This window comes from Oryzias latipes, chromosome 19 (assembly GCF_053564925.1).
Source record: "Oryzias latipes strain Hd-rR chromosome 19, Olatipes_Hd-rR_3.1".
Classification (NCBI taxonomy): domain Eukaryota; kingdom Metazoa; phylum Chordata; class Actinopteri; order Beloniformes; family Adrianichthyidae; genus Oryzias; species Oryzias latipes.
Window position 1 is genome coordinate 22,292,473 of NC_136255.1, and position 12,769 is coordinate 22,305,241.

Consider the following 12,769-nt stretch of genomic DNA (forward strand, 5'->3'; position numbering starts at 1 on the left):
GCAGTCTTCAGTCAAGGAGTGTCAACATGATGATGAAGATGTAGAGGAGCTTTCTACTGTTCAGCACCTTAATGTAAACGAGGAACCAGCTCAGAGGACAGTGGTTTCAAGGCCTCCATCTGCTTCTCACAGAGGTTGGTGGCTTTTCCTAAGTTGAGTATCTTGTTTTGTAACATTTCGTGGAAGATCGGAGTGGTTTATATGTACGTTGAAATGCGTCTGGACTTGCATTTCAACTGTAGTTTAAATACACTTTCTTTAATGCACCAAATACAGAAGACGTTTTTTATTACGATTGTATTTCTGGGTACAGATTAGGTTAATAGCCCCCTTTCAAAAAGCATTCTTGCCAATGTGGAGTGGGATCATTTCAAAATCTTTTGGTTTGGTCTCCATCTAAGCAGACCAATAAATGTTAAAAACAAATTTTAACATCTTAGTTTATTGTTAAAGCAACGGTAATCTCTGGTTTATTTATTTCTTGAAAAGAGCTGCTGGAATTGTTGTGCACTGCGTAATGACAACAAAGATTCTTATTCTTTTGTGGTTTGGAATCTTCAAATAACATGTTTCTGTGATGCTCCATTTTTATCCTAATGTGTCCTGTTGCAGGGCGTGGCTTGCAGTTGCTTTTGTCTTTTGCTTGTTTTAATCCAAAAGATGCCTGTTGAGAAATGAGTGCTGTTTTTGAGTCTGGAGCTGCTAGAAGACCAAAGAGGAGGTTTATGGATGCACTGAACGAAGACATGGGTAGCTGGTGTTGGAGCAGAGGATGCAGAAGACAGGGTTAGATGGAGGAAGCTCCCCTGAAGGAAAAAGCCAAAAAGAAAGGGAGAAGATAGCTTATGTCAAATATACATTTTTTTTGTGAAATGATACTTTGCATGAAAAGAAATCTTTAGTAATGTTAGTAAAACTATGTTTTTTCTTAATTTGAGCACATGTCAAACTATGTGCTTTACTCTAAGCTTTTTGGAGGATGAAAACAGAACCCTGGATTCCCCATTACGATGCCTGTTTCCTAAATCCTTTATAAAGGATCTGTGACTGATCAAAAATGACCCTTTTTAAATCTTTAACAACTTGCCAATGCAGCATGATGTGACGTCAGAGGTAAAACACATTCCATTCGATCTCCCTTCTATTTCAGGCTACTCTTTAAAACCTCTGCATGTCTCCAGCTCTCAAAAGTTAGACTGTTCTATGAGACGACACTTGGAGGAGAAGCTCGGGACAGCGAGGGTAAACACATATATAAACAAATGTGTTTTTTATCATGTCCAGAACTAGTTTAGCTTTAGGATTTGTTGTTGAAACAACATATATGGATGTTGCAATTTTATATTAAGGCGGAGAACTTCCTTCAGCAGGAAGAGGAGGTCTCTGCAGACCCAGCCAGCGTTCTCCAGAGCCTCAGAGGCAAAGACAGGACAACACGATTTGACAGAGAGGTGAGCAACTCCTCAAGCCTGAAATGTTTGAACACATACCCATAAAGGTTAACCACTGATATTTTACAGACAGATTCTGTCAAAGCAGAAGATGATGATGTTCCTGCATCTTTGAGCACCAAGGTGAAGTTCAAAGAGGCTGCAAAAAGAGTAAGTCTCATGCTATGGTATTAAAAATCCTATATTGTTATAACTGTTTCATCAGCTGTTTGTTTGTCTCCAGGTAGGGCAGGGCCTCCCAACTCCAAAGGAGGCTTATGATTTCTTTACGTTTAATTTTGAGTCCGAACCAGCGGAGGACACAGAGGAACTTAGCTGGAAAAACCGTGAACAGAAAGAAGGGACTGATGAGCCCAGAGATGAAGATGAAGAAGAACATCAGGTAACACACAGGCCGGGATAGTTCGTGTGTGTGGATCCATTGTTTGTGTTTGATAACACAGATTTAATGATGCAGCCTGAAGAAACTCGGCTCTATCCTAACGGAGAGGATTTCTTCATCGTTGATCAATCGGCGTGGGATTTCCTGGAGACGGCGAAGGCGGAATATGTTGGGATCCGAAAGCGAGCTGAGCGAGACAGTAAGCTCCTGTTTACACCGAGCTTTCGAAAAGGTAGGAAAACCAGCCTTAGATCATCTGATCGTCATCCTGGACTTAAAGTCCCTCTGATCTAAGCAGCTTCATTTTGGTACAGCTCCAACTTCTGTGAAACTTTCTGAGAAAGTAAAGCCTCGCTATATTGAGGATGAGGGTCTCTATGTGGGGAAAAGGCCCTCTGTGTCCCTCACCAATGAGGCCATCCTCGAGAATCGTCTGTTAAAAATGGAGGAGGTATGATCCGCTTCATTTGGGATTACCCAAACGCGTTGGTGCTTGAATGTTTTCTGTTTAAACCTGATAAGGGGCTGGAGTGGTTTGGTGACGACGGCAAGATTTTGGCTTTGCCTGACCCCATAAAGGAATCATCCACAAGACCTCGTGTCTTCAGCATGAAGGAGGACCTGCCTCCTGGCTTACAGACGGTGTTTAGGAAGGTCAGAAATGCACTCATTAAACCATTCATGCACTCATGGGGCAATATCCAGTTTAAGTTTTATTTTACCTTTTTGGAAATAAGCTCAACGGCAGTTTGATATTTGGTACTAAAGAGCAGGAAGTCATCAGAGAGCACAGATGGAGGTCAGCACATCTGTGATATATTATCATTATGACAGCATCTCACTGCAATAGTTATAAAAACACAGTGGCATTTAAGAGAAGCTGGCATTTAAGTGTCATTTATGCTTTCAAACAGCATCGGCTCTCTGCATGAAAATAAAACCAAGTTTAAAAAGTTTTCTAAGCTTTGAGATACATTTCCCAAATTCCTTTTTTTATATTCAGTTCATAGGACTAAACTATTATGGCCAATATGCGATTCACTTCAAATTTAATTTATTTCACATTCAAAATGGATAAGGTGTAATAAAATGTAGATCTGTTTGTTGTTCATAGATTCTTTCAGGATAATTTACAGATGTTCTAATTCAACAAAGCTAACATTAACACAGGAAGAAACAGACATTTCTGAAGCATTCAGGATATCAAACATGACGAGATAAACAGATCAAACGTCGGCCTTGTTCATTCACAATACAGCTAAGTAGCAATTCGTCCCACAAAAGTCCAACAAGTGATGATGAAATGAAAACTTCAAATATAAAGACATTCAGACGGTTTTGAATACAAACTTCATATATTTTGTCCAGATAATTTTGTTTCAGACTACAGATTGACAGTCCAGTAGCCTCTAAATCACGTGTCAAACTCAAGGCTTGGGGGCCAAATGTGGCCCTCCATTTCATTTTCTGTTGCCCTCGAGAGCATCAAAGTTTTTAATTTCTTAAAATAAAAAATAAAAATGGGAGTGTAATTATTCATATCTAGGGGGAATTGGACTTGAAATATCTGATTGGGCAACTTATACATTAGGATTTAAACACTGTCCATATAACCTAACCTGACAGAATCAAATGTAAAAGGATTTATGATAGAGTAACAAGCAAACACATGTTTTCTATGCAACTGTAATTGTCACTTTAAAAAGTTATAATAAATAAATAAATAAGTTATTTAACATTAAGGAGTAGTTACATTTATTTTTCATTACATTTAGTTTCATGTATAAGTTAGATCTGGCCCTTTGAGGACAGACACTATGCTGATGTGGCCCTCTGTGAAAATGAGTTTGACCCCCCTGCTTTAAATGAACTCAGAGTCTAAGCCAGAATCTGCAACTTTAAACAGTAAAATGTCCTGGTTTTTACTCATCAGAATGTAGTATGAGCCATAAAGTCTGATTTTACTTTTTAGGAAAATTTGATACTGCTTTGCATTCATTATATTATTGTTTTTAGAACAATTATGATTTATACATATATATATATATATATATATATATATATATATATATATATATATATATATATATATATATATATATATATATATATATATATATATATATATATATATATATATATATATATATATTGCCTGAATAGAAAGAGAAATATAAAGAGAAACCAAACTTTTTCCAAAATGAGAAATAGTTTTTTACTCTTGTCTGAAGCTCGTAGGACTATCTTTCAGAATAAAAGACACCCTGTGCCAAACAAGATCATCCTAGTGCAGCAAACGTGAGCTTTTAAGACAAAAATTGTCTTTTCCCTTGTTATTTCTTAGGTCTACTTTGGTGAGACGTCATCCTTTTTCTTACTAACTATAACATAAACATCACTTCATATGTTTATGATATGGTAGAAAAAGTACATCAGAAATGTGCAAATAAATTGGCAACTCCCCTCTGGATAGCTACTAACAATTTTTGTACTGAATAAGATAAAATGTTCTTTAACTTCATAAAATAAACAGAGCAATTGGAAAAGGTCTGACTGTTTACCAAAGGTTAGTTCAGTATTTGAAATCTGTGCATTCTGGAGGAAGCATAGAGCGAATGAAGCGTCTTAATGCTAGCATGGATGCAAAAACCTTTTCATAGTTTATCCCACTTTTAGGAGAACTGCAGTCAGACATTTATAAACGTAACCAACCTAAATTATATCAATGCTAAATTAGTAATCCTTACTTTATAAAACCAGGCACAGAAGTATGATGGAGACCCTGAGAGAGTTTATCAGCTTGATGTGGAAGTTCTTGGCTTGATCTTCTCCCATCACCCACTCTTCAGTCGAGAACATGTCCTAACATCCCGACTGTGTCAGCTTTATGACCAGTACCTTACTAGGCAGCAGAATGATCTCACCAGGCATCTCACTGACAAGGTAAACTGCACCTGACATTCTCGTAAGATCCGTCAGCTGCCACTCCTCTGTTCTAAGGAGAGAAAATAGATTTTTTTCTTGTTTTTGTTTGCTCTCCGTTCTAGTTGAATGGTTTACGGAATGTCCTTGGAAATATGATGAAGATCCACAGAGAGAAAAGCCTCACCCCGAGTCTCCAGCAGAGAATATCCGAGTACAGTCTGGAAGTTAGGTGAGTTCTCCATGCACTCTGTCCAGAAACACCTGCCGTTCTGTCAGCAGCATCACAAACTGTTTGGGTTTTCTGCTACCTGAACACTGCAGGAACACTCGGCAGCTGCGAGACTCAGAGCAAGAGAAGGACAGGACTTTGCTAAAGAAGATCATCAAAGTGTGGAATGAGATCAAGGCCCTGAGAGAGTTTCAGAAGTTCACCAGCACGCCTTATAAACTCTTCCTCAGAAGGTTTGTAGAAGCTAAATCCAGAGAAACCTACAGTACATGGAAGTCAACATTTATTCCATTTTCCATCTTAACTTTGCAGCCAAACAGTTTTTTACTTGATCGTGAAGATGGATCACAAAAACCTTTGTGTCAAACCTTCTATGGACTGAATGAGATCTGAACACTTTATATCTATGTGATAAATCTGATATGTTTTAGAGAGAATGTGGATCGAGCATCAGATCAGCAAATATATGAAGAGGAGATCTTAGCAGAAGTGATGGAACTGGAGGTAGAGAAGGAGCAGGACTATCAGAGAAGCCTGGCTGAGTACAGAAAAGAGCTGGAGGAGTGGAAGCTCTGGAGGAGGAAGAAGGTCCACAGCCATACTGCCATTAGCAAGCACAACAAACAAACATGCAAAGTCTGTTCTTGAAGCAGTGAAGGGGTTGTTCTTGAATTGAATTGAATGATACTTTATTAATCCCAAAATGGGGAAATGTAGGTTCTTGCAGTGCATTCTCTTATTCCCTGTTTGCAGAAAGCAAAAGGAAAAAAGAAGGAGAAAAGAAAGGAACAGGACGACCCCACAGAGGAAGAGGATGAAGAGCAGCAAGGGAGTAAACTGGAAGGGCCCTCTGAAGACCTTCCAAACCCACAGCCTCCAGAAAGACCAGACTTTGATGCAATCGAGCAGCAAGTAAGAGAAAAAGCGGCGAAGATCCGCAGGAAACCAGGAGAGGCCATTCTGATCCCTGTGCTGTCTGCATCTGGAAACATCACCGACAGTGAACTCTGCCCCAGGTGCACTTTTTCATTCTTTTTTAGGATCACCTGTTCTGTGTTTTGACAACAGTGTAATGACTAAACTTCATGCACAGCTAGCGTTTTAGTGTCTTTTATGACCCTGAAAATCTCATGTCGTGCATTTAGGGTTGAAATCTCCCGGAGACAGGGAGTTCTCAGACACTCCCTCTTCATCAAGATTCTGTACAACGGCAAAATAGTTTCCAGAACAGAAAGCCGTCCACTCGGCACCGACTTCAGGGTGTATTTTGGTCAAATTTTCAATCTGAAGATAAAAAACTGTCCACAGAGCATTAACCTGGAGGTAGGGGGGTGCTGCTGTACATTTGTTTGATAGCTTGGCTGCAGTCTTGTGAGGTTTCACGTTCCCTGCCTGCCTGTGTTGGGGTTTTCTGTGCTGAGTAGGTCTTTGAGGACACCGGATCTTCCTGTTCCCTCCTAGCTCAGGTCTATGTCCCGGTGCCTGAGCCCTCAGTCGTGACGAGCGGCACTCCCTTGGAAGACTTTGAGTTCAGCAGCGATCAAAGAGTGATGTTTGACCACGAGGGGGTTGGAAGTGGTACATGTCTTCATTGTGGGATTCTTATTTAGAGAAAATTTCGATTGAAAGTCACACCCACCTGTCTTTTTCCCTCTGGCTTGCTCTCTCAGACGTGCCACTCTCCTTTGAGGCCGACGGCAGCAACAAAGTGATACTGTTGACCTCTGGGATGCTGACGTGCTGCGTGTCGTGGGGGATCGGAGACAACGGTGTGCCACTCGCTCCCACTGCTTCACTGCACCCTGGTGTTAGGCACAGGTATTTTTTCCAACACGTCTCACTGCTTGCATGCTGGAGGCCTGTAGTTGGATGTCCCCTCCGAGCTTCACCTGCAGCAGTTTTGAACGGCGGCTCATCCCTGTGTTGTAGCGGCTTGGGTCACGTGGATGCTGTCACAAGCATCGGAGCGTCTGGACTGCACGACATGAAAAGAATAGGGGAGTGGGCCAAACAGTCCCGGCTGGACCCCAACGACCCCAAAAACGCCTCTGTCAGGCAGCTCCTGGAAGTGAGTTTAAATGCATTTTTGCTGCTCTTCTTTTAGAAACCGATCATTACATTTTTTTTTTCTCAGGTAGCCAGCAGTGGAGAGGTAACAGCTCCGGAGTACTTCCGCCTGGAACATCTACAGGAGGAGTTTAATTTTGTAACTGATGAAGAGCTGGACAAATCCAAAAGGTTCCGCCTGCTCAGGCTGAGGAACCAGGGGGTCAAAGAGTTTCGTAACTACAAATTTATCCCTGCTTATGAGCATGAGATCCCAGACAATGTGTTCGAGGTCAGGACTAAAAGAAAAAGTGCAGTATTTAAGATCACTTTGGAATGCATTTGTTTGCAACAAACTCTGTTTTTTTATTTGGTTGAATATTTTTTCAGGAATATGAAAGAAGATTAAAAGATGAAGAGACAGTCGACACCAGAGAACACTTGGAATCGCATCGAGCTTTACTGGTCAACTACCTGCAGAAGGTGAGCATCAGTCCTGAGTATTATTTGAACCTTTATGCCATGACACAGCTTCACGTTGTCCTTTCCCCACAGATCCAAGAATCCATCACAAATCGGTTGGTTCTTGCCAAAAATCGCTTCATCCTCTCTGATTTAGTGGTTGAAGATGAGATACAGAGCAACAGGTAAATATTTCAGGCTCAAAAAACCTTCTGTCCCTGACATAGTGTTTTTTTTTCTTCTCGTGTCTTTTGCTGTTCCACAGTGGTGCAGTTTCCTGGTATGTCTTTAATCCCCCCATCCCTCTGAGTTTCTTGCATAAACTCCCAGTGCTGTAGTGCCAATAGTGGCATTTTCTTAGTGATCTCTGGGACTAAGCGTTTCATTTGTCAGCTCAAACAACCAGCCAGGAAGTCATAGATGAGCTTTTAAACAGTCCTCTGCTAGAAAATAGCTTCAAAGCTATAAAAATAAAACAAGCCTCACTAAAATGCAGCAACCAAACTTCAACTAAGCATGTGATCTGTCCTGAAGCATCTGTGAGATTGTAGTGAACTGATTTTAATTATATCTATGCCAGCAGACAACAGTAATATGTGAATGAGAGCAGATAAAAGGCTTTTTGTACAGCAGTTCTGCACTTTTAAGGTTTGCTCACACAGTTTATTCTGTGACTGATAAAGCGCAAATCCCTGGAGATAATGAGTACTGTTAGTGCTTCAAAGTTTTTCCCCACATTGTGATGTGCATTTATGGAATGTTCAGGTTTTAGCAATGTGCAGTGTGTTCTCCTCATGACCCGTTTGTGCCTTCAACCAGGATTCTTGGAATCAACCTGTTCAAGCTTACTGAACCCAAGAGGCCCAAGCCTCAAAGGAAGAAAAGAGAGAAGGTGACAGCACAGAATTTATCCGACAGAGACGTCAAACTGCTTGTCAAAATCATCCGAGCCTGTGACATCCCCGTCCGCAGATCCCAGAGCGAGTGAGTGCTGCCAAAGTAGACGAAAGGAAAAGCAAAAATAGAATCTGACTTTTGTTTCCTTTACTTTACCTTCTTATAGGAAAGCTGGACAACCCTCTCAGCGTGCCATCCACAGCAACGACTGGTCCCTCCACCAGGTAAAGCCCCCCTCAGCTTTCCTTCACAGCTGACTACTTCTCTGATAGCATCATCTGTTACGCACGCAACTTTCTGTCTATTGCAGGTTCAAGTCAGGCCGTTCGTGGAGGTTTCCTTCCAGCGCACAGTTCTGCAGACAACCACAGCCGACGGACCCAACCCCACCTGGAATGAAGAGCTGCAGCTTCCGTTCAGGTGCTGGCCTTAGCCACTGAGTCAGCACAACAACAGCTTTTGGAATCAAAGAGCATGCTGTAAACGCTGTGGTTTGACTCCTCAGTGCTCCAAACGGGGACCACAGCACATCCAACTTGCAGTCGCTCAAAGATGAAGTTTTCATTAACATATTTGATGAAATGGTGCACAAAACTGGGGTGGTGAGTAGAAATGTCGGGTTTCCCTGTAATTCTTGTGCAAATCTGTTTTTTGAAATACATTTTTCTACAGAATGATAAAGAGAGGGGGCCGTCGATTCAGATTCATGTAGAGAAGCACTGGTTAGGCTCCGTCAGGATTCCTTTCAACACTATTTACTCTCAGTCCAGCGTGAGATTTGGCACTAACAGGTTTTTTTCCTTACTGTGAAAACAAGCTGGCGGCTGACTTTTCTCATTTCTATATATATGTGGCAGATCGATGGAACATTTAAGGTGAACACCCCAGCTGTGCTGCTGGGTTACAGCAAGGAACCCAGTCACAGCGCATACAGTGGCGACGATTTTTTGCAAAGAGTAAGCGAAGGTGTGTACATCACGCTCTTCATCGCCATCAAGCCTCAGCTGGTGCCTGAAGAGTCCATTATGGAGAAGGTACGTCATTTCCAGGCGTCGAGTTCAGAACGGATTGGGTTTTTAGTTCCCAGTGTCAGTTCTCCCTGTTCCATCACAGTTTTCTGGTGTCTTTCTTTTTTTGAGGAATTGATCCTTGTCATTTTCTTGTTTTTTGCTTTGGGTTTGGCTCTCCTGTACACACTAGATAAAGGAGCTGGAGGTAACATCACTCAGGTCCTGCATTCCTGCCAGCACCTGCCAGCCCTGTACTTCCACACTGCTCTTCAGTCACATTTATCACTTTGCTGCAGTTTGACAGTCAAGAGCACGAGCGCTTACTGCAGGCAGCCAAGACGTTTGAGACGAAAGCAGCCAAGCGTTACCCGGACCGCCGCTGCATCACCACAGTCATCGACCTTAACGGACAGACGGTCTTCATCACGCGTTACATTCGACCGCTCAACCCCCCACAGGAGTTCCTGGATGCTTTCCCGAATAACCCCCAGGAAGCCACAGTGGGTGTGATCTTTACCGCATGTCAGGTGATATCAGCATGTTGCTGAGCCTTGTGGTGTCTCCACAGATGCTGGTGGCCCGGTTTGTGTCCCTCATCCCTTCTATTTCTGGCATCTATGACCTGTGGACCACCTGCAATGTGAGCAAAGCTCTTTATTTAGAGGTGATAAAAAGTTGAGGGAAAACCATCCTAAAGCACATCTTTTTATTTTTTAGCAATTCCTCACTCTTCTAGCCGGAGATGAGAAAGAACACGCTGTGTTGCTGTGCAACTACTTCCTGTCTTTGGGCAAGAAAGCCTGGCTAGTTATAGGGACAGCCATACCAGAGGTCTCTCACATTTACTCAATTACGACAAAATCATTTCTGACTCATTATACGAGGGCGTGGATGGTTACTTCCTGACGTGTTGATTGTTCTCAGGGACCCACGGCGTATGTCCTGACCCACGAACAGAGCCGCTACCTCATCTGGAATCCCAGCAGCGGTCAGCTCTATGGACAAAAAGACCGCTTCTGTCCGCTGCAAGCCGTCGGTTGCCTGGTTGATGCTGACAATGTGAGTGGAGGAAGAGCCGCTGGGTGCAAATTCCTTTCATCCATTTAAAGAGTTTTGACGTCTGTGATTTGCTGCTCAGGTTTGGTTCAATATTCAAGAGTATGCTTCCCCTATGAGGATGAGTTTCGATGTCTCAAAAAGGAAGCTTTGGAAACCCTTTTTCTCTGAGTCCTTTCCCCATCCCGGGTTGTCCAGCGTACAGGTGTGTCAAGTGATTTTTTTTTTTTCGGAAACAAACTTCTTTTGTTTCATTTTGATTGTATTTGCCTCAAAGCCTGAGGAGCTGGTGTATAGTCGCACAGACGCAGCAGCGGCAGCCAAACTTCAGGACAGGTGAGTCACAACAGCTCGCTCTGGGTCACCCTGTCCACAATTACAGCCTATCTGAAGTGTTTATCCACCCAACCGCTAGAATTGAGAACATTTTGAAGGAAAAGATTATGGAGTGGCGTCCCAGACACCCAACACGCTGGAACCGCTACTGCACAACCACCTTAAAGCGGTTCCTGCCCAAGCTGGAGCAGAGCAGAGGGCAGGACATGGCTGAGGGCCACTGCCATGAGCTCCAAAGGCTGCTGGGAAACTTCAGGGTCTGATTCACTGCTGCACAACACAAAAACTTAGAGACTTGGAGCACCAACTAACAGGCTCGTCTTCTTTCCAGATCTCAGGATTCCCTCTGCATATGCCCTTCTCTGAGATCCAGCCACTCATAGAGGCCGTGCACAGCACCGGCGTCCACAATATTCAAGGATCCAACGTCGAGTTTGCCCTGGCCGTTTACGTGCACCCTTATCCCAACAACATTCTGTCTGTGTGGGTCTACTTGGCGTCACTCGTGCGCACTTGACGACTAGGACGATCTCATCCAGCTTTGAAGATACAAGAATTTTCTTTAATTCAAACAAAACTTTAGTTTATTCAAATCCTTTTTGTACATGTCTTCATAACCTGTATGTTTGATATATAAGTCCCAATGTAAATCTTTTTGTACTTGATCTCATCTAAAAATGTATTTACTTCCCTGTTCAAGTAACCTGTCCTCCATAAACTGCTTTATTTACAAAAAACAGAAAATGTCCATTTTTCCAATCTTAGTTCAGATCTCTTAGTTCCCAAAATCAATGTTGCTTTTCCATGCACTCCAAAGGGCAGTAAAATGTTTCCATGGAGGTCCAACCCTCTGGATGATAACATGCTGGGGGAGCTTTCACCTTTCAGTGGATGGGCGCTTCTGCTTTATCGTTGTGCAGCTGTTTTTTGTGTTCTTGTTCTGAAGTTTTGCATGAAACAAAAAAATTAAAGAAAAGATTTTGTTGTACAGGCATATTTATGTGTAAATGGAGCTCATTCAACAGTGCAATATAAGATCGTATTGTACCTTAGTGTGTGCGTCTCTTATGGTTTTGTGATTGTTCAAGGTAAAATCTCAAAAAGATTCTTTTTAATCTTTATTTTCTCTCATTTTTCTAGCTACACAAACAGTGGTTCAACTACAGGAAACACTCGCTGTGTTCAGGTTTGTTTCTGCAAAGACACTAGACTGTAGACTTTATAGATACTTTCAATCTACGCAAGAGTCTCCCTCTTTTGAGGAATATTTCCACTTAGCATGTAGGCAAACAAAAGGAGCAACATTACAGTTTCAGGTTCAAGAAACATTTTGAAGTGAAACAAAATACAGCAAATGGTATTCCCAGGATAAAGTGCAAGAGTAAAGAGAAGTTTTTTGTTTTTTGTTTTGGAGACTAGCTGCCACAGTTCACTCTCCAGAGCGACAGCAGGCTCTGAAACCACACTGCAGGTTCTGGCTGCCGCTAGCGGAGAAAACACCACACGTTGGTCATCTTCTCCAGGGAGAAAAAAAGGGGAAAATCTCGACTATCACAACAACTACAGTATATTTGAAATGGGAATAATTCAGAGTGGCTCCTGGGAGAAATCCTTACCTCACATCACAGCAGTGAGGTTGGTGGCTGGTGAGGCACCGACTTCTCTGGAGTCAGATTTACAATTGAAAGAACTGAATATTTCACCATTCATCTAACAGCATATAAGATACACACAAGAACATATTTGTCCTATGTCTATATTTCTTTTATAGACGTGGATAGAACACTCTTCTTGTGTATAAATTATTTATATATACTGTAAACAAATTAAAGTATATACATGTGTTCAGCACACATTTCATTTTGACCCTCAGTAACTATTTCTGGAATTTTTCCAACTTTAAATTCTGGTGCTTTAATTAGTGTTATCACATGTTTGTGAAAATTCTCATCAAAATAATTCTTAAAAAATTCAG

At 42.0% G+C, this 12,769-nt stretch overlaps 1 protein-coding gene across 1 annotated transcript; it reads left to right on the plus strand.

Moving 5' to 3' along the window:
• Positions 1 to 11,538, plus strand: LOC101160942 (coiled-coil and C2 domain-containing protein 2A-like). Its single transcript, XM_078937260.1, has 35 exons — positions 1 to 134; positions 1,151 to 1,242; positions 1,371 to 1,451; positions 1,521 to 1,601; positions 1,675 to 1,833; positions 1,909 to 2,065; positions 2,148 to 2,284; positions 2,356 to 2,487; positions 4,594 to 4,776; positions 4,881 to 4,987; positions 5,080 to 5,220; positions 5,419 to 5,623; positions 5,741 to 6,003; positions 6,133 to 6,310; positions 6,412 to 6,565; positions 6,658 to 6,805; positions 6,917 to 7,055; positions 7,122 to 7,325; positions 7,424 to 7,516; positions 7,589 to 7,680; positions 8,315 to 8,479; positions 8,559 to 8,616; positions 8,703 to 8,812; positions 8,898 to 8,994; positions 9,065 to 9,163; positions 9,250 to 9,426; positions 9,593 to 9,607; positions 9,699 to 9,902; positions 9,971 to 10,042; positions 10,120 to 10,233; positions 10,327 to 10,461; positions 10,541 to 10,663; positions 10,736 to 10,794; positions 10,874 to 11,051; positions 11,126 to 11,538. The coding sequence occupies exons 2-35, from the start codon at positions 1,204 to 1,206 to the stop codon at positions 11,309 to 11,311; spliced, it is 4,485 nt and encodes a 1,494-aa protein (XP_078793386.1). The 5' UTR covers positions 1 to 134; positions 1,151 to 1,203; the 3' UTR covers positions 11,312 to 11,538.
• The last annotated feature ends 1,231 nt before the right edge of the window (positions 11,539 to 12,769 follow it).

Bases quoted from the DNA above. Each gene is read 5' to 3' on its own strand.
- LOC101160942 (XM_078937260.1), top strand. From the start codon at position 1,204: ATGAGACGACACTTGGAGGAGAAGCTCGGGACAGCGAGG. The intron at 2,066-2,147 runs GTAGGAAAACCA...ATTTTGGTACAG, and splicing joins TACACCGAGCTTTCGAAAAG to CTCCAACTTCTGTGAAACTT. The intron at 6,311-6,411 runs GTAGGGGGGTGC...TGTGCTGAGTAG, and splicing joins CACAGAGCATTAACCTGGAG to GTCTTTGAGGACACCGGATC.